At 41.1% G+C, this 21,531-nt stretch overlaps 1 protein-coding gene across 1 annotated transcript in view; it reads right to left on the reverse strand.

Moving 5' to 3' along the window:
• Window positions 1-245: 245 nt before the first annotated feature.
• Window positions 246-21,531, reverse strand: part of LOC128382410 (enhancer of polycomb homolog 1-like) — a 28,735-nt gene continuing 7,449 nt past the window's right edge. The window contains exons 2-14 of the mRNA XM_053342399.1: window positions 20,004-20,163; window positions 17,626-17,771; window positions 17,186-17,392; window positions 16,801-16,949; window positions 14,958-15,111; window positions 13,544-13,702; window positions 13,223-13,312; window positions 12,852-13,000; window positions 10,625-11,046; window positions 4,713-4,834; window positions 4,059-4,200; window positions 2,900-3,314; window positions 246-1,882 (exon numbers count right to left, since the gene is read on the reverse strand). Coding sequence (XP_053198374.1) covers window positions 1,810-1,882; window positions 2,900-3,314; window positions 4,059-4,200; window positions 4,713-4,834; window positions 10,625-11,046; window positions 12,852-13,000; window positions 13,223-13,312; window positions 13,544-13,702; window positions 14,958-15,111; window positions 16,801-16,949; window positions 17,186-17,392; window positions 17,626-17,771; window positions 20,004-20,163 — 2,388 coding nt within the window. The 3' untranslated portion in view covers window positions 246-1,809. The remainder of the gene's footprint in view (window positions 1,883-2,899; window positions 3,315-4,058; window positions 4,201-4,712; window positions 4,835-10,624; window positions 11,047-12,851; window positions 13,001-13,222; window positions 13,313-13,543; window positions 13,703-14,957; window positions 15,112-16,800; window positions 16,950-17,185; window positions 17,393-17,625; window positions 17,772-20,003; window positions 20,164-21,531) is intronic.

Below are 21,531 nucleotides of genomic sequence, written 5' to 3' on the forward strand. Positions count from 1 at the left end.
AATGTAATCTAATGTAATCAATAAGTTAGAACATATTGATTTTTAACTTAGTGTAATAGAAACATCATTGGTGTATCAATAAAATCCAATATGTGTAATAGCAAGTACTGTTTGGCTGACGTAACTGTAATAACGGTAACTTCAATGTCTTCACTTTTCACACTTCCTATAATTTCAGATCCACACACACACACACACACACACACACACACAGGATATACAAAAAGACACCCGAGTCAAAACAATTCACATTTAATGCCCTGGGCTTTATTGTCTTATTTTAGTGAGAGTTCTGTCACATTTTTTTTAGTCTTTTCAGCCTCCAGGTGGGACAAGTAAACCTCAAGGATATATCCTGCCATTGGACTGGGCATTCAGATTCTGACAAAGACGAGAAGCACTACTAAGTAATGCTGCCTTTGTGCCTAACTCTTCACAGAAGAGAGTACATAAAATTCCCCAAAGGAAGGCACCCAATACTTGTGGTTTTTGGCCTTGCAGCCGTCTGGAGATTCTTTTTTCAAAGAAAAAAAGAACATAAAGAAAAAGGGGAAGAGAGAGGAGAAGTTTTCCCCTTCATCCCCCTCAATAGCATTTTTTTGTTATTAAAAATTGGAATGATGAAACACGTACAGCAATTACTGCCCATTCACCTCCCTTATCACCTATGCATGAACAAGTAACAAATGAACAAAAGAATGAAGTCTTTCAATAAACGAAAAGCTTACAATCAAGTTTACCACAAGAACAAGAAAAAATTACAAAAATAACTGAATTTGTTTTACAAAAATGTGTGTGGGATAAAACAAATATAAAGGGGACTCTGCTTGCATGAAAATGAAGGACAACCCCTTTAAAAAAAAAAAAATACAAAAGCAGCATTGATATTTATCAAAACCATGAACAAAAAAACCCAAAAACATCACAAAAAAATAGTGCTTTAATCAGAAGCAGCGAAGGCTTCTGGGAAGAGACTTCATCCCTGTTTTGTTACTTGTGTTTGGGACAATGTTAATGGAGGCTCCCAGGCAGAGAGGAGAGCCTCTCGTCAAGGGAACCACAGTCACCCCTGCCAACACACCGCCTCCTCTTCATCCTCCTGGTTCTCCTGGCCTCCTGGTCTGTATGTATGTCACCATTGATTTTCACATGATCCACAGAGAGAAGCACAGGGACCCAAAATAAATGTGGGGGGGGAAGGGGGGAACCTGCTTTGTGTTCACAATATACAAAAATACCCAGGAGTCCGTAGCTACCTAACATTTACTACAGCACAGGAACCAACAAAGGTACAGTGTACAAATAAAAAAACAAAACAAACCCAAAACAAAAACAAACAAAAAAATAAACTGTAAACACAGCACAATAAATAGATAACAGCAGGCTCCGCACCATGCACATGATGTGATAAAACTCTTCTCTATACAACTCCCACATCTCTCACACTCGCCACAAGTTACTTGGCTTTACTTTTTTTTCCTTTAAGTTTGACTCCCAAGTGCAAAACATCACAAATGGACAGTTCTGTATTCAAGTAATATATACAAGGGGGATATTACAAATATGTAGTTACTGTACAGATATTAATTTAGCCATATTCATAATTTACAGATGTCAATCTTTTACTTTTAACAGTAACAAAAAGAACAAAAACAAAAAGTTTAAAAAGTATGAGAGATGAGAATTGCAAGCGAGCGGCCGTGGCCTCTCGTCATTCTGTCAGTCTGCGTCAGAGTCCTGCTGTCCCTTTTGCATTCCCGATGCTACGATGCACAGCACCTAAAGAGTGGACTCTTCAATGCACCGCTACTACGTCACCTCCATGGCCACTGTGTTGTCTGCTATACTGTTCAGTGCTGGCTTGTCTTCGTCATGATTATCCCTGTGGGAAAGCAGAAAAGACATTAACGCTGCTGTTTTTATCTCTTTTATCATGAATGCATCTTTAACTGTCCCAAATCTCTGTCGACAGATCTCGTACGCTTGTGTGTGTGTAGCTCTGACGTCACATTATCTCAGCTCTTATTTCAGGCTAATTTATGTGGATTGTCTTTTCTGTGGCAATCACAGCTGCATTATCTCTGTTGGGCAGGCAGACAGACTGCGTCAGCAATATTAAGAAGATATTTCCCGTTTCAGCTGAATACCTAAACCAAGGATTGTATCTGCTGATGGAAAGGCTTTATTCTACAAGGTAACTCATCTGCTGCTACTGCTGCTGCAAGACGTACTGTAGATGCATGTAAACATTTTTTTAAAAGTGTCTTTTTCTGTTGTGTCTGGAGTGTGGAGGCGTTGTTTGAGACACTGCCACAAGGAGTACAACTTCTGTCTGATCGCCTACACCTGTGTGGAGGTTTAGAGTTTCTATTGTTTAGGTTCTACTGTAAACTAATTAAAGCCTGCGGCTAAATGACTTCTTTATTCCTCATCAAAATGAAGTTGCTGCAAAACTTGCATTGTTTTCTCATCTATGGGGAGTGCTGTAGAGGGGATCATGGGTGTACTGCAAAATGTGACTCCAGACCACTTCTATAACCCAGTTAGACATATGAGCTCAAATCCTGTGGTTCACCATAATATTCACAGGACAAAAATGTCTTTTTCCAAAAGTAGACGGAAACTTTTCATTAAAACTAGCAGTCTGGGTTGAAAAGGTACAATATATGCCATTTTTGTTTCCTTTATCCTCTGGCCCCTTTCTGATTTGTTCTCCTTTTTTGGGGGAGAAACCAGTTACAGCACACTGGGTTTGGGAAAGTGTTCGTAGGTCTGTTTTGGATTGTGTCTTTCTTAAAAGATATCATTTTTATTGAAGAATATCGAGTTAACTGCATAAACATGTTGTGTGTTCACAGATTTTGGCTTTATAAGCCATCCCAGTGGAGCAGTCTCTCACCTTGAGCCCATGTCCATGGATGATGCTCCAGAGACTTTGGGCATCTGCAGGTTGGTGGTGGCGGACAGCTTTAAGGCAGAGGGTGGCACGTTGCCGAGGGTCCGGGGGATGTGGCGTCCGGCCAGGCTGGCGGCCGACGGCACGCTCAGACAGATGTTGTTCCCGATGAGGACCTGAGTGGTGGCGGGGGTGGCGCTGGCAGCGCTGCATCCCAGGAGCCCCAGTGCTGCTGCATGGGCGCTGGGGGTGGAGGTGAGGGAGGTGGGGACGGCATTGGTTGAGGCGGGCGCAGGAGTGGCTGAGTTGGAAGAGGGCTGGAGGAAAGTCGTGGCCGCAGAGGTGGTAGTGTGTGTCGACTGGTTGGTCTGGTGAAGGGCTGCGGTGGTGCTGGAGAGGTGCAAGCCTTTGAATACACCTGGTGAGCAGACAAAACCTCTCATTAGTGCAAACACAAAAACAGACAAACTGCAACAAGTCTATGAATGTACTGAATGTACTAACACACTGTTTCCACAGTCATTTTTCTTTGGTGTATTCTGTGACAATTCATCAGTTCATGAGATGCACCTGCAGAATCTAATGCAATCTGACACAACAGTCATGCAATAAATCTTATCTTTGTGAAGCGTGTAATGTGCAGTTCATGTTGACGCCGTCAGGAAGGTGTTGATGCAACTCTACGGTAATTTTTAGTGATGTTGTTGTAATCGACTGCATTGTATTGCGAGCTGTTTTAATGGGGTTTTTCTCCCAACCCATCCATTTACGCTCAAAAGGAGAGGGAGGTGCAGTAAAATGTTCGTAGTTTAATGTTCAAATATAGTATTTCCAAATATTAACCCTTTCAATTTACAGCTTTCCCCCTTATGTGGCTATAAGGTTCCAATTTTGAGACATTTTCATAAAGTCTGTTTGTTTTATTTGTTGCAAAGTATAAAAACAGCATACCATAAATCTGTAGACCCCATTCTTTTTAACAGATATTATGGCCTTATTATGGATATGTGGTTTCCAGCAGTTTTTCTAATTCCTCATCAATTGATGACACCTCAGACTACAGGTCTTCCTTTCCTCAAGAATCAGCACAGAAGTAATCAAAACCAATTATCCCTCAATTTTGGGGTCTAAATGAGTAATTAATTAAACTAGTGACACTCACCGGCACCTGCCAGGACTCCATTGACTCCACTGGCCAGCACCAGCTCTTCTTTGGACTTGATGGCCAGCAGCTGGTCAGTGGTGACGAGGGCCGACGCAGCAAACTGGGCGCTGGCCTGGTCCAGCGTCTTGGACACCAGTGCCTGGATGGAAACAAGGGAGATGGGAGTGAGAACATGTGGGTCTGGGCCAAAGACTTGACTGCTCTGTTAAAATGTATGAAAGTGCAGAAAACGACTGAGCTCGGCACTTTGGCTGCCAAACCGGAACTGAGCCAGTGGCATTAATACTGCTCGTGGGAATGAGGATGCGTCCCATTTCCTAAGGATGGGTGAACTGACCTTCAACTGTCAATGATTTCCATATTGGGAGAACTCTGGCTTACTTAGCTTTAACCAAGCCTCCATTTACGTCTGTTTTAGTCATAACAAAACTACCAAAATGACACAAGCTGAGAAAAATGGGTCTCGCCTGTCCAGTTTAAGCAGGTAAAGTAGATACATCTGATTCTGTCCATAATAGGACATCAACACCTGTGAATTATATCTCCAACAGTAATAATTACATCTCCATTTTGCTCTACTTCAATCTGATTTGTTTGGTGTTATAAAAAAAACTTGTGCAGGCGGTAAGATGTGTGTCCGTCCTTCCTGACCTGTGCGTTGGTGGGTGCTGCAGAGTTGTTGGCTTGTTGCTGCTGTTGGCTCTGCTCCAGCTGCTGTTTCTGCATGAGGGCCAGCTGCTCTTGGTGCTGCTGGTACTGCTCGGCTGTGAACACTATGGAGAGAGGACAAGACACCAGTTAAAAAATAAAAAAATAAAGGATTTGGATTATTGTTTGCTGCTGTTTTCTTTAGAAAGAATTCAGCTTGAGACTCTACTTTTGGTTTGTGTTACATTTTATGAGATATATACAAGAACTTTTTTTATATTGAAGATACACCTAGCATAGTAGGTGGCTGCTTGGACCGTATACCATTATTTTGTAGCCGCCAGTAAAACCAAAGAAGAAGAAAAGGAATAGTATAAATGGTTGTTGGAGTTTCCCGCTGCGTAGTCTGTCCAAAGTCACTCTATGTTCTTCACACGATTTCAGAGACCCTCTTCAAATAAGTTGTTAGCAAGCATGTAGGGCAAGAGTGACTTCCCATCATAACAGGAAGGATGTAACAATTTGGGGCAAGGGTGAAAAAAGGGGCCAAGTCCAAAACTGCACAGCTTTCTGCGCCTGTTATGTATGTAGTGTGTTGACTTTATTAATTAAAAAAGGGACATTTCTGAAACATAAATGACATTAAAAGTTATTTTAAAGCCCGTTAGAGAGAAATCAATATGGGATCATTTTGCTCATTTTGCATTTAAATGAAAATAATGATTAAAATAATCATTATACAAATAGCGTTCCTAATCAATGAGCTTCCAGGATGCTCGTCAATGGGATGATGGCATTGGTCATTGACAAACTGATTTTCTGTAAGCGTGTACAAACACAAAGCCTTAGGGGACGTAAAGACATCAACAGCTCTGTGGAAACACAATACAAAGGTTTGGTTGGTGTAGGCGTAAAGTCAGAGCAGAAAGTTCAGTTCTTTCACTTTGTATTGTTTTGTGTATTATCTCTTATAGGTGAGGTTTTCAGATAAGCCCAGAGTGGGTTTCTACCTCACCCTCACGTTTTATTTTTATTTTACTATTTGAATACTTTTCAATGCACAGTGATTTAAACTCCTGTTTAGCACTAACTGTACAACAGGGGAAAGTACAGTTACATTACAGACGCAACAATTTACTACTATTTTTTTAATAGTGTGAAACCGAGCACATATCTGATACCCTGTTTTTGACAGAGGCAGTTCAAGTTCTTAGTGTTTTGAGAGTCAAAGAATCGGTTCTAGAGTGGCATGAACTCTGAAGTCAGGCACAGGGGACAAGTTTGTGACCAACCAAAACTAAATCACCACCATTGTGACAGAAACTTTGAGCCAGGTTAAAAGATGTTAATATGTCACTTCATTAAGTTGAAGGTTTTTCAGTTTAAAGCCATAACTACACTAAATAATGGCTTTTCTTAGAAGCAATTATTTGTTTATTATTGTTTTCTGCACTTTAATTCTGCTGTGCTTTTTCCAATGACAATTTATAGCGCCTGTTAGGAAATCTGCTGGCTACATTTCCAGTGGTTCGAGGAGCTGCCCGAGACGGCTGTCAGTCCATCTTTATCGTGGATTACGTTAATAAATGACTCTTTAATGGATTTTTGCTAGTGAAGCTTTTATTACACTTGCGCTTTAACTTAGTAAATGTAGTTGTTTCTGTCTATCGCTCCTCTAGTGCACTCTGTGTGGAGCTGGAGGAGCAGAGGAGAGAAGTAGCGCGAACATCAATGACAGCAAAAACCATTATAGACTATAGAGGGGAAAAAAGAGTGGGCAAAGATTACTTAAATAACAAATAAACAGCCTTTATTGTCACGTATGATTGTTTGTAGTCTTTGTGCTTGAAGTTCTTTGACGACCAGCGTTACGGCGCATTACCGCCACCTACATTGTTAGTGTGTGAAGTCCTTGACGTAAGCGTTGCTAGGAAACTGGAGGCGTGTACGGTTAGGTAACGATGACTTGGCTCTTATATTCATGGAAAAGCAAGATGGTTCTTAGAAGATTTGCTAACTGTGAACCGGCACCAGCACCAGGTTCCAGTTTGTGGGGAGACGGTATGATGGGTCGAGAGTAGAGCCAGAACCGAACAACAAAGAAAGGAACATATCCAATATCGTCACATGGATGTGATTTCATTATAACAAGTGGTTCATTTTTTCCCTCCGCCATCTCTAATCCTCTGTGCAAGAAGTCATGAAAAGAAGCCAAAATTGACATAACCCAAAAAAAAGCTCTATCTAGTTTCATTACATCTTGAATAGAAAGCCGGTTACAGCTTCGGCCATAATAATTAAATTATTACAGATTGATATCTCTATATATTACTGTGCTAGGGCAATGCATTTCTAGTTGGCTGTCATTTTTAATTTGTCTCATTAAAAGTGTATTAGCTAATGCTGCTAGCTTCATTAGTTTATTCAAGCTGGTATAATCAGTATCTCTTAAAAAAAAGTATATATTCAAGAGCTGATGCAATTCTTCAATGTTATCTCAAATCCACCTGCTGTAACATCACACATGTTACACGGTGAAAGAGAGGAAGATGCTGCAATCCTAAATCTCAACATGATTAAGTGGAAACAAAACAAAGCAACCTCTTAAAAAACCAAAGCAACACCTACTCACGACTCTCTGCTGTGGGCTTTTCTTTCCTACATAAAATTATATATATTTTCCAAACTCATTTTACTTTAATTACTGAAGGAAACCTCAGGGCAGTAACTATTATTTCTCTAAATAAAAAAAAGGCATTGATCAAAAAACATTAGAAAATAAAGGCTAACACATCATTTTCCATTCCTCCCCCCCACACACACACCAATTTCCAAACTGTATGATTTCTTCCAGCCATAATTGTTTTTTTAAAGACTTATCAGTGTTGAATAAAATGCGTTTTTCACAGCAGTTAACAGAAACTACCACAATATGTAAACAACAACCCCCTTCATGTGTATTTAAAAACAAGCATTATATACATTTTTTTTATTTCAGGATGCGATCAGATCATGTGATCAGATCTCTGTCTATGTGGGAAATACAGATTTGCTGACTACAGGATAACTAAAGAAACCACAACATCATAATAAAAAAAAAAAAAAAAACAGTTTCACCCTAAACTTGCTTAGTTTCTCTTCAAATCCTATCTTGTGTAGTTTGATTGATGTTCCCGTTTTTCCCTGAGCTAAACAAAAGTGGTTCAAATATTCACCCCAAGTTCCCGTCTACACAGTCACCAGACACTCGCACATCCTTCAGATCTATTTATACCCCCGACCGTTTCTAATTGACTCTGAGTCAGGGGAGCACAAATCAATGTGCGATATGGAAAGAGGGTCTTGAAAGCACAGAGTTCATGCGATTTACCGGTTGCATGGGAGCAGGAGCAATCTACCCATTTTTGGAGGTGCCTCATCAAAATGTGCAGCAGTGAGCCTCCACCACCTTTTTCCTCACTACTCACTTTCACAGGGCACAAATAAAAACAAAATCAATGAACATATAATTTGACATTTTTCAATTTCACTCCCTCCCTCCCTCCCTCCCTCCCTCCCTCCCTCCCTCCTGCCCCTTTCCTATGCATAACACAAAACAGTAAGTCTCCAGTTTGTTTGTTGTACTGAGAGATAAAAGACTTAAGTCTGACAGAGAGGATCCCCTAATGGTTAAACTGGGCAGCCTTCCTTGTCAGACCATCTGGCCGAGCTCTAAAGTAACTACGTGATGACATTTTCAAGGCTGCCTGTAATTATTTCACCTTTATTGGGAAGCAGATATGTCAGTGAGGGTTATCAAGATGAGCAATTAAAAATATCAAGCAGCATCAGGTTTGTTAAAATGTACTTTTGGGGGTTTTTTTCTATTTAAAAGTATTAAAAGTATAGAGTATAAAAAGTATTGAAAGTAAGACTGAATGCTCCACAAAAAAATGATAAATATTAAATATTTTATCCACCTAGAGAGTATTTAAGTGTATTATACAAAATTAGAGTATTTCTTCATTTAAATTTTAATGCATTCTGTCAATATTGAGCAGGACATATCCTTAAAAACAATTTTTTCTATACAATTTTCTTTAACAAATGATAGTGTTGCATTGCTAAAGTGTAACTATATATATAGTTTTAACCATTAGAGCCTTATTGGAGAGTTATTGGTCAGGATGCTTTAGTTTGCTAATCCTAACCTCGGCCAATATTAGCAGCAATAACCAAGTTAAATGGTATAAGACAGATGACGAAAGTATGAATACAGTGCCAATTAAATAATTACAAAATACATGTCACATGCTACAAAGATGACCCGTATGTGAGGGCTGCTCAATATATTGTTTAAACACTGGCATTGTCAAGTGTGCACGTGCAATAATCATATTTAAGGATGTGTGAACTCAAATGAGTCATGCAACCACTTTTTTTTGGTGCTTGAAACTAAAAGGTTTTCACTTTCCATGACTAATCTACAAGGAAAGTCCAGCTTGATATTATATAATTTAGTCAGATTTAAAGGTTCTTGGATGCACAGAGCTTGATCAGTTTTCCAATGTACTCCAGTGAAAGGGTGCAAAAATCCAAATCAGGCCCCACTAGTCGCCTACTACCACCTAACCCAATCTGTTTGGGTTGCTTGATAAACTGATCCAGTGCAGCTTGTTCTTCAGAGCCGGCAGATCACCTGTCTGTAAACACACACGCGACGCAGCTACCGTCACAGATAAAGTTGCCTGGATGCTAGTGAGCGGCAGGCGTTCAGTTACACAAGGCAGCTATTGAGTGTGTGTATTCCCCAATAACTGTCACCTCTTCCCCCCAGTGCTGGTTAAAAGTTAAACAGTTGCTGTCAGATGGCTGGCCAGTGCCCTGATGTAAGATACACTTAAAACACACACACACACACACACACACACACACACACACACACACACACACACACACACACACAAAACTGATAATATCCACATCTATCTGTATTTACATTCCAGCATATAGCTAAATCAGTTTTTTGCTTGAGTTTGAGAGTTTCACCATCCTCGGCTGCACCCGGAGGCCTCTTTATCCTCTGCTACGCATTTTAAGCGTACATTTGAACATCTCTTAAAAATGGTAGATTACATGTATACAACACAACACACAAGTCCACTTTTAAGTTTATTAAGAGATGTGTGTTGTTTTTCCACCTTTCTTCTCACTACTTGTCCATTAGAGTCACATAGGTTAAAACTGTTCAGTTTCGGAGGGCTAAACCAAGTGTGGTAGAGGTAGGAGGTCGGTTGTGTTTTATTAGAAGACTTGTAAAATACCCAAATGATTGAAATTATGACTGTATATATGTACACGAACCACACAAAGCTGGTGAAACTTCCTGTATTTTTTCATCATATCAGATATCAGTTTTTTCCAATCTTGTGTAGCCCTACCATGCGTACTCTGAAAGCACCAATATCTCAAATATATCAAAACAAGAAATTAATGAGATCAACTGGTTCCAGAGTCATTCTCAGTGGCCAAGACACTTGCACACAAAAAAAGTCCCCCAGGTTTCCAGAGGATGGCTGTTGACATTTCAGCAGCAGATGCTAAAAGAAGTGTACTGAGGGCAAACTGTATTTCTGACTGATGCTTAGGCTGAATGCAGTTCCTTAATTACAGCACAGGGTGCAGACAGGGCCATCGCATCAGGCTTTGCTATATTTATTCCAAGAAATTACTGCCAGAATCACTAACCTTACATAATGACAGCTTATCAAAACTGTAGAAAATGGGCCCCGTAGGAGTCTGAGAAACCTTTGCTTGCAACATGAAAAGGCAACAAAATAAACTGATCCACTTAGTGTTCAGACTAAATGCATTTAGCTGAACAACATTTCTGAATATTCCAAAGAAAACATTGGCTGAGGAAAGCTTTGACTTACCATTGACAGGGGCAGGGGCTGGACCGGTGCGGTTCTGGGAGCTGGCTCCTCCAGACAGGGTTCGGGTTAGTCCTGACACTGTCCGGCTAAAATCCTTAAATCCTCTGCGAGACAAATCTCCTCCACCCAAGGGGTGATGGGATAGCGTCCGTGGTCTGAAGTGCCTCCAACGGCAAGTTTTAATGTTCAAAAGAATCTGGCTGAGGTCCATGGGTGTTGGCGATGATGACGACAGGGGTGATGAAGAGGAAGGGAAGTGGGGGGAGCTGGTCGGGTCCGAGGTATTGGTTTCTGAGGTACTGGCGTTGGAGTTGCGGAGCGGAGAGCTTGGAAGTGGTGAGGCGAGTGGTTCGGGCTCCGGGTCAGAGTCCAGGCTCTGGCAGATGCTGTCTAGGTCTGTGTGCGCTCTATCCAACAAGATCCTGAAATACAAAAAAACAACAACATTACAAATAAATCCCCAAACACTGAGCTGTCAAAAAAAAAAAAAAAAAAAAAAAAAAAAATACAACTCAAAAAGACATGCTGCTGCCATCACCTAGACATTACAACATCAGCATTTCTTTATTTATCGCTAGAGTGTTGCACTAGTGTGGCTTTTTCCTTGCATACCATTCATGTAATTACAACGTCCAACTTGCCAGTACCAAAATGTAGTTCCACCATGAGTACACGAAAGAATACTTATGTAATGGAACAAGATTCAAAGTTTATAGCCACACTGCAGCCTCGTGAAGCTATAATGAGACAATTTTGACATTTTTGCTACTCCACACGTTACAACTAGTTGGGGCAAAGAATTTAAGTGTGGCCTTGTGCTTGTGCCATGCTGGTATGTAAATGAACGAGGTGCTGTCTTCTGTACAGCAACAGTTTTAGGTGACACTGGCTGAGATGTCAATAGACTACACCCAAGCATGTCTGTACAAACTTTGAAAGCAATGCAATCCTCAACTTCACATAGCGGGTTACACAAACATACAGACATGGAGGTACATGGCTAGTGTGCCTAAACAAACACACAGAGCTCCATGTTTTCTAACATGATTATGCACTGCTATCTTAAGTAAATATCATATTATGAAGTTGACATTTTAATACAGACATCAACTGCTCCTTCAGTCTCCCTCAGGGCAGCTGATAAGGCTGATTGCAGACACCGAAAGAGAACATTGCTTATCTCATGTGTGTGTCTGTGAAAGAGATGCTGCCTGACCAAGTTGTTCTCCTCAACAATATTTGGCAGTGAGGAAGCTGCTGGCTAAGCCCCTCCAGTCAGCGTGCTTTACCCAATCGTCTGTGTAATTACTGAGGAGATATCAGACAAAGCTGCAGGACATGTTGCTGTTCTAAAACTCAGCGGAGGCAAAGTTTTCTGATTTGTCTACAGGCTACAGTGGCAGGTGAATCCCAAAATGAGACTGTCATGTTCAACATTTTTACCAGCCAGCGTGATATTGATGGTAGAATGCGCCCGCCAAATGATGGCTTGGTAACCTGCCAAAGAGCCGGTACGGTAAACAACCTCAGCAGCTCCAGCCAACACTTGGCTGGATTTCCCCTGCTCAGTATTGGTACTGGCAGCATTCCTACACACATTAACTACATTTTTCCTCGACTTAATTTTCTTGACTGAATTCGTACATGTTATATTTTGAATATGATACATACATGGTTAAGTCTTGCGATACCAGAGAATGAGAGATCTCTACCTAACGAAGTCTGAGGATTTGTAAATGCATGGTATTGTTTGAACGGTGGCATGAACAGCCAATAACAAACAGATGCTCATTAATTTTTGGAAGGGACATGCCTTATCAGAAATGATATCCCTCCAAATGCTTCTGCAGTGAACTGAATGTCATTGCCCTAATGAAGGTCCACCCTAAAGGCTTTGGATTGGTTCTGCAAAGCCATTTTTTTAAAAACGCATTGTTTCCACCCAGTTTTAAAAACGAAACCTGGGAGATTGTCCTCAGTCTTAATGATGAGCAGTGTTTAGAGACTGACCTATGACTCTAGTAGATGAACAAAATATTCTTTATATCAAATGTCAGAAGCAAGGACAAATAAATACATTTATGAAGTCAGACAAAAGTAAAACTTTTCAACAACTGGAAACAATCCACTTCGTTTGGCCTTTGTACCTACAGAGGAAACCGAGCATCACTTATCAAATGTAAGCCACAACTAAAGCGAAATACCTAAAGAGTGATATTGAACTCACCTGCCCCCTCTGCCCACACGACGTCGTGCCAAACCTATGCAGCGCCGTGGTATGTTCAGCGAGGTCAGACAGTAGCGGAACCGTGGGTTGCCGAGCCCGCCCTCCGACGGGCTTACCCAAGGCCAGTTGCCACTCTGGTCTGGACAAGGCTGGAGGAAGATGAGGAGGAGATGAAGAACCAGAGATGGAGACAGAGATCAGATATTAAAATTTAGAGCAAAGAACGGGATCAGAAAAAGAAAAGGCAGGTCTTCCTTATTGCATTGTTCTGTCCAGCAGAGTGTGGAAGACTAACAGCCAGGGCGGCAAGATTGGCCAGCCTGCTGCTGGCACTAAAAATAGAAACACAGGAGTCACAGGAGGGCACTCACAGCGTAGTACTGACAGCCGGCCTTCCTTCTGAACGCAAAGCAGCCATCTGGGTCATTCTCCTCTTCTGCGTCTGAGGAACCTGAATGGATCTATACAGTAAAAACAACCAGAGTAAATTAAGAGCTTAGTCATTGACACCACATATCTTTGTCTACCTTCCGTAATCAGTGTTACTAGCCAAGCCATCTGCCTGGGTGGCTTTCAAACTCAGCAATTGTCTATTTTTAAATTGTAGCCTTCACATCAAAATTGTACTTGATTCAAAAATGTCAAAACAAAAAAAAAATAATTCACATTCATCTGAAACCAAATAGTGTTACCTGTGAGAAAGGTTCTTCATCTGAGCTGGGGAAATCATACTGGTTGAGGTCCTTGGGATTGAACACAGAGGGCCCTGAATGTTGGGGCACTGACAGAGGAGGGATCTTGGGTTTCTTTTCATATTTCCTTTTGGTTCGTACGGCCTCCGTCTTCTCCGGCTGAGAGGAGGGAAGGGCAAAAGTGTTTATACAGCAGTCTGTGTGATCAACAAGGCATTTTCAACATGAAACACACGCCCGGTCCTGTTTGTGGTAGTCTTGTGTTGGTGGTCTGTGCACGGACGAAGACTGTGTGCAGAAACAACAGTGAGTAAAGGAGGCATTGATATGCAGATTGCAACACGTGCCAGATGCCGCTGCCTAGGCAGATGGCGGGTGCCCCCCCGCAAATCCACCCCGCGCCACCGCTCACCCCAACTTCCCCAGTGGGACGACCCCTCCCTGACTGAACAGGCTCCAAATCTACTAGGGTTAGTCAGATCCTATTCAGGTCTTAGACACAGGGGACAAAGCTAACAGAGAGGCAGAGGACTCTACGGTGAAGCATCAAATCAGTGGAAGAAATGAGGGACGAAGGGGCACAGTTAAACCAAAAATGAGCGCCTGCATAACAAAAGGGAGAAGTCAACCAGCTGGTGAAGGGAAAAGGAAGAGCAAATGAAGGGGGGCGAAGTTGCCTCCCTGCATGCAGGAGGGGGGGGGGGGCAGTTGTTGGACACTGGAGATAATTGAGTTATAATGGGAAGAGGTGACACAGAGTTCACAATACTGCTGTGTAATGAAGTGCATTATTGTCAAAGCATATGGTAGCTCAGCTTTATATTAAATGTTTTGGGTTTAAAGGCACATAACCTATGTACCCTTCCTCCTTCAATGACATAACTGATTACCACGCATGAATATTAATACACAACTGTCAGTCTTTTAGCTGAGGGCCATACAAGAGCCTGATAGACCTTTGTTAATTGGAAAATACAAATTCATTATTATGATGCAGGTTTATTCATATTTTTCACAGTATGATATTTCCATTTTGGAGATTTTCCTTGATGCAAAAAAAATGCATTGTACGTTTACTTCCTTATCAAAAATCATAAAGTTGTCCCTGTTGGGGAATGAAATGCTGCACCTTTTCAACTATGGAAATTATGTCTTTGATTATGAGCATTCATTGTAAAGGTGAAACTATGCTATCCAGGTCAACATACTATCTATACGTCACGCAAGCGTCCTCCAAACACACTCCAGAAAATAATATAAACAGAACCACTATGTGTCCATGGTTGCAACAGCTGAGCATGTGCATGTCCACTTACGATATAATCAGGCCTTAAGGTCTATAAAGCTCCTCAATAATATATTTCCCATATTTCTGCAGACATTATGTTCCAACACACACTGTATATGACCTTACTTTCTTATAGTCCTTCATGTCCAAGTGGTCCTGATGTCTGTACTGGTTAGTGCTCGACAGGGGAATGATGGGGATGGTGTAGACAGGCTTTGCCAGAGCCCTCTGTGCCAGAGCCTCTGCCATCACCTCACTGCCAAAGTCTGGCATTGCATTCCTGAGAGAGAGAGAAAGGTAGAGGTTGAGGAGTCAGTGACCATTGAAGGGAGTATACTTTTATGGTCAAATGCAAAGAATAATTGGAACGGGCCCCAGTAATGTCCCTAAAGCTGAATACAAGAAAAATACAAGGAGGAATAAGTGCTATATAGTGCTAAAACACCCCCCCGATCACCCAAAAACCAATGAAAATTAAAGTGACATGCTAATATCTGAATCGTAACAGGCTTTAATTGATTTATCCGGGGGGGGGCTGTTTGGGGTTTTGCTGCTGATCCCTACTTCCAACTTGGCTAATAACATTTACTGCAGTTATTTATCAAGAACAAAAGGAAGATTTGATTGTGTTTCTTAATTGACTGTAATTGTTAACTGATTACTTTAATTTTGACAGTTGAATAGATAAAACGAACAATATGAAAAAGACAATTAGGACTGGTAAATTGTGATATCTTTAGCCATTATTTCTGGCACTTAAGTACTAAACAATTAACCAATTAATTAAACAAGCAGCCAAGAGAGCAATCCATAAAAAGCTGCAGCTTTCATTTCTAAATCTCTTCTTATTTTAAGCAACAAGCAAGTTTTACATTCACTGAAGTGTGACATAAAAAGGTGCTTGTGAATGCTGTATTGTGATATACAATCTAGTATTCAGCAATATGGTCAATACCATGCAGCCATGGCCACCACATAACAGAACAGCCACACTACTGACAGACTACACAAACCATGTGGCATACCTGGGTCACTCTGCACAAGCATAATATTATGAAGTGGGCTGGAGCAGCTATCTGCTGAGAATAGAGTGGTCCAATCTGGGAGTGAACACTGGCACTGAAGCACAGGCAGAAACCAGGCCAGGATAACAAGAGGAAATTGAAATGTCACTACAAATCAAAAGCACTTCAAGCAGAAGGGTCCAATTTAAGCTCACACTGACAGCTACTTTCAGAAGAAATTCATCCTGTTCGGATGTCATGTCATGTCATGGATCAGTCATTCGATGGGAAAAAACAAACAAAACAATTATTAAAATTAAAAAAAGAAAATAATACAAATACAGTCTCGTGTACTACCTCCAAGACTGGGGAAAGACTCTAGCAGCCACTGAGAAGTCTGTGAGCTAATCTGCTCTTGACACTACTGAATAAATAGGATGAAACTCTAAATTGATAATGCATGCAAAACAAGTGTCCATAACTGTAACCCCAATTAACACGAGCAGCGAAGCCTGACTTTACAGAAAAGCTGTCGTTGATTCTTTTGTACAATCAATCTTGCAGGCGAGTGTCATATTTACTTGGGATTTTAACTTGATGAGGAAACAAAGGCCTAAATGAACATGTAGGTTAACAACACAAGTCATCCATGCAGTGAAGCTCTGACACCACAGCTTGTAGGAGCTTAATGTTTACTGTACTCAGCAGAAACTATTCCCAAAACACTTCCAGAGAGACACAACGAGGGCACAGCAACAAAATAATTGTCACCTTAACAGACAAGTGAAGCCTGCGTTTATCTTACAACTGCATCCTAAATCCCTATGAAAAAGCTTCCCTAATAGCAGCTAGTTGCCTAACAAGGTAGTTGATGCAGTGCAGACAACCTTAACAGCCGCTGCCAAACTCTTTGTGGGATTTTGAATGGTGTCTGGGGCCCAATTTCACACACTGGTCTTTCTCACCGCTTCTCCACAATCTCCAGTGTGAGGTGCAGCAGTTCACGCTTGCTTTTCTCTCTCCTCTTGATCATCTCCAGGATGGTGACGGCTCGGCTCAGGTCCCTGCGTAGCTTCAGCATCTTCTCATACGACGCTTCGTCATTCTTTCGGTTCTGGGAATGAATGGGTGATAATTCAGTCATACAAAAAGGTGTAGATGTTCCCTCTTTGTATCCAAACTTTTCCAAACATTACGTTACTGAAGCATTTATGGAAATTCTTATACTACTGATACTTGTCAAAAAAAAAAAAAATCAGGCTGCTGAGAAGTAGTCGTAAATACATGTAAATATCTTGTACAGCTTGACTTCTTCTATACTTTTAGCTTTCATTTGCTTCATCCTTCTACCTTTCTGGTCTGCATCTTCTCCGTCCGTCTGCGGAAGGCCACATAGGGGTCACTTGTGCTGGAGCCGTCCCTCTTCTCCTGCTTGACGAGGGGGATGAGGGAGCCACCCTTGCAGGTTTTTCTCTTGCGGCTCCAGTAGTCAAACACCTCCTTGATCAGTTCATCATCCTCTTTCAGCAACAGTTTGGCCTCCTGAAGACTGACGAGCTGCAGAGGCAACACAGGTGGACCAAGTCAGTGCAATGAAAGGAACAAAGAACTATTTTAACCCAGTAATCATTAAATAAAATAAATCATAAAGCAAGAATCAGGATTTTTGTTCAGTACAAGGAAAATACTGACTCAGTCTGCTTATTTTTCCTGTGGAAGGGAAAGACAGAGATGTGTTTGTGGAAATAGCATGCAAACCGGCGCTTTCCCCCATGCAGGGTGACAAATACCTGCTGTCCACTGCCTTTCTCCAGACGGTCAATCATTTCTTCAAACTGCAGGGCAGTAATTTCCATTTTCTTCTTCAGCTTATTCACAAACGTCTCATCCCCTGAATCTAGGTCGTAGTCTGGCTGCTCCGTATCCAAACTGAAAGCTGTGAGAGGAAGAAGAGGTGATTACTGAGTGTATGACACAGTCTACAGCAATTTAAAAGCAAGAGGACCGTCAGAGCTTCAGATAAGATGACTGTAAACACTACTACAGCAGGCTGTGCCTATTGGACATATTTCATTACTCAAACACAAAAACCTGTTTGACTAGATATGTCAGACAGAATAGGTAATTTAAATGAAAAGGTGTATTGAAAGTAAATGTAATCTACCAAAGCAGAATAATGCCATGTCATGATTTTAAAATACACATTTTACTAAATACACAGTCATTTAGCAGCAGTACATTATAAGCTAAGTCAAATAACCATCAGTTCATGAAAGCTAATTGTAACATTTTGGTCAACTAAAAAGAAAAAAAAAACAGTCTTATTAAGTGTTGGGTTATACTACTAAACAGCAGACTCCTTCAGGGTTCCCTAAGTACATTTTGTTTTAATTGATTTATGCATGTTTTTCACTTGTGGAAATTAGCATTTGCATTATAATAATTAACCTTTGACTAAATGCAATTAGCACTAGGGTCAGCTGTTGTCCAAATATGGTCACTTCTGGCACCAAAACCCAAAGTTTTGATGGTCAAATCCAAAAAAGTTTGATAATACATCTTCAAAACGGCAAAAAACAAAACAACAGGTGACGTCACAGTGACTGAGTTCAAAAACAGTCTATTAATTCAGACAGCACAGAGTTCATCATGACAAAGCACTGTGCTTATGTTTGGTTTTGTGCCTTCACCAACTCAATAAAAACAGTGTTTCAGGACAAACACCAGTATCCAGGCTGGGAACTTTACCAGCCATTTAAGGTTTTGTGCCCAAGCAGTCAAACTGGTCACAGTCTCCAGCCATGTGCTGGAGATGCTCCAGACAACATATTAGTCTGTTAAAAGGTTCCTGTCTGTTATAATACAGCAACCAGCGGGTAAAAGAAAAGTATGTTTACTGGCCCTGTCGCTGTCAGAGTCCCACTGTAATCAACACATTAAACTGTCAAACCTGAAGCATTTGGGAAGTTATGCAGCATTCTCACTTGACTGCTCCACATTTAACTGTCAGATATGAACAATATCTAACAAGTGGTCCTTCATGTTTACATGCTGCTAATTCAAATGCAGTGAATCAAAAGCAGCAACTGCTCAAATGATTTATACATCTACTACTACAGTGTTTCCTCAACATACTTTCACCAGCACCACTGCTAAATGGTGAATGCCACAGCTGCACTTTCATATAGTACATATTGACAACAAATGCAAACCACACACACACACTTTCTCCGCTTCAAGCAGCTGACTGGAGCTAGTTGCTGAGCTAATGGGAATTGGTGTCACTGCTGCAGCCTCTGCTCTCTGATATCTTAAAAATTGGCAAACTCTTGTAAGCTTAGCCTGCAGGCTGAGATGGTAACACCTCCCTCCCTCTACCAACCGCGTCTGCAGGCAGTGAAACACAGCAGCAGAGAGAGGAGTGACTTTGCAGTTGTAAACATTACTGTTGCTGCTCTGGAAACAATATTTAGTTATATTCAAAATAAAGATCAATTCTAATCTTAATTAGGATTACACTACGAAATAGTGTTTACTTCATCAGCAAGCACTTTGTTTCACTTTTAATCTAGCTAATGTCTGAGTATGCTGTGAAAAACTACAACCTATGCTGTGTTTTTAAATTAATAAATACTGTAAGGTCTAAAACAATGTGAAATGCATAGTCTTTGGTTGAATAACATCAGATATTCTTCTCAATCCTCCCCACCTGTGCTGAGACACTTCATTCTTTGACATTTATTACAATTACAGCTATCTAGGCCTCAAGAGTCCTTCTGGTGTCAAAAGCTCTTGTAAATTATCACACACGGCTCAATGGACATGAATAAAGCTATCTGGAAACTGTTTTAAATACGTTTAAGTTATTTCACTGCTGGTGTGCTGGCAATGAGGGCTCTGCACACACACAACAGTACCGCTGCACAGGATAGTGATACAGTGTTCAAACATGATTTTTTTTTTCTTGTTCCTTAATTAGGAACAAGTGGACTGACTCAACATATTCAATGAAAGCTAAATGCTCCTTTAAAAACGGAACTGAAACAGATAACGTCAGAAACCATCAGACACATCTGGTGAATCCAAATGGCAACAACATCACCACGTGCTCACTGACCACTACCACAGCTAAGAGGGTAATCTTGTTGCAAGCGGCGTTGCTACTCACGCTGTATGTGAATAAGCTGCTTTGGCATCTTGAACTCCCCGGGGTAGAGGGACTCGTAGTGCGTGATGTTGCACTCTGCCTCGGGGACGGGGATAACCATGTTGTCCCGCTTCTCGCCATATACCTGCTGCGCCGAGATGGCCCGCTGGAGATGGTGCTCCTGGAAGAGAGACAGACAGGAAACAGCTGTTCAGAACAGACTATCTGGCGTTAAACGATGAGTGCAAAGATCCACATCTTTTTTCTTTTCATTTAATTTTTTTACAGAGACATACTTAGGCAGGGCAAAATGAGTAATAAACAGAGACCTAATACTACTTCTTTACAGTATATGACATCAATTTTGCATATGCTGGTGTATAAAAAAAGAACAATACATTTTAGCTGGTGAAAAAACAGATTCACAAATCTACGAGCCACCCCAGATAACAGCTTTAGGGTACAGGATTTAACAAGACTTGTGGGTTGATTAGTAGTTTGTATCACAGGATGTTGAGATCATGCCACACATGCATCAGCAAAAATCACACAGAAATGACATCTCAGATTGGCAATACCAAACTCTTATATGACCATGCAGATTATCAGCACAAGGAAATACAGAAGGGGCACACATTTTTAAAATGTTGTTTAAGAAACATAAAATGTTTTTTAACAACTCAGTATTAGGGCGCTTTCACACCACTAGTTTGATTATTTGGTCTGCACCAGGCAGTAAAATTGCTACTATGTAGCATACAGGCTACAGTGTGGTCCGCGTTCACACCTGCAAACCAATCAAGATTGGTCCGATTGACGTTCCCTCATCTTTCGGAGTCAAGCGGATCGAGACCACCTCTTTTTGGAGGTCTCGGACCACTTGATTTAGTGTGCACCCGAGTGCGATTGATGCTTTCACACCAACGAAGAGGAACCAAACTAAGAGCTTTTGGTCCGAATGGATTGTTTAGTGCGCACCAACTGCTGTTGGTGTGAAAGCGCCCTAAGTCATAAGTTTGCAAGGAGGAATTATAAATGAGTGCATAATGTGATGGCAGCTGTCCAAGAACAAAGTATTTCAAAACAGGGTAGCACTGCCAAATATCCTCCTAAATCTGTTTCAGTTCCTTTTGTTGATTATCTTTCCACATGTCATTTAGGCTCCTTCGCTCTGATATTCAACCTGATCTCCAATCACTTCTTTGAGCTTGTGTAAGGAGGCACAACAGGTCTATATATAGGTGCCATCAGTTACTAACACTATATCTCAGAGAAATGAGTCATCAGTAGTAGGATGTTGTAGGGCTTTAAAAAAGGTGATGAATAAGGTCCTTTCTTCAAGATACAAAGACTATCTGCAGCTGTATTAGTGTGTCAATCCTCTGCAAGTACAAAAGGTGGTCACATTCACAATCAGCTTTCTGGCAAAGACACTTCATTTAAAACCCTGCACAATTAACACTACTATCACACCAACAGTGACTCATTGTTTTCATCTGCTGCAATTCTCAGCAAGAGAAAGTCACCAAGTTAGTCAGAAGTTCCAGTT

This window comes from Scomber japonicus, chromosome 21, assembly GCF_027409825.1.
Source record: "Scomber japonicus isolate fScoJap1 chromosome 21, fScoJap1.pri, whole genome shotgun sequence".
NCBI classification, from domain to species: Eukaryota; Metazoa; Chordata; class Actinopteri; order Scombriformes; family Scombridae; genus Scomber; species Scomber japonicus.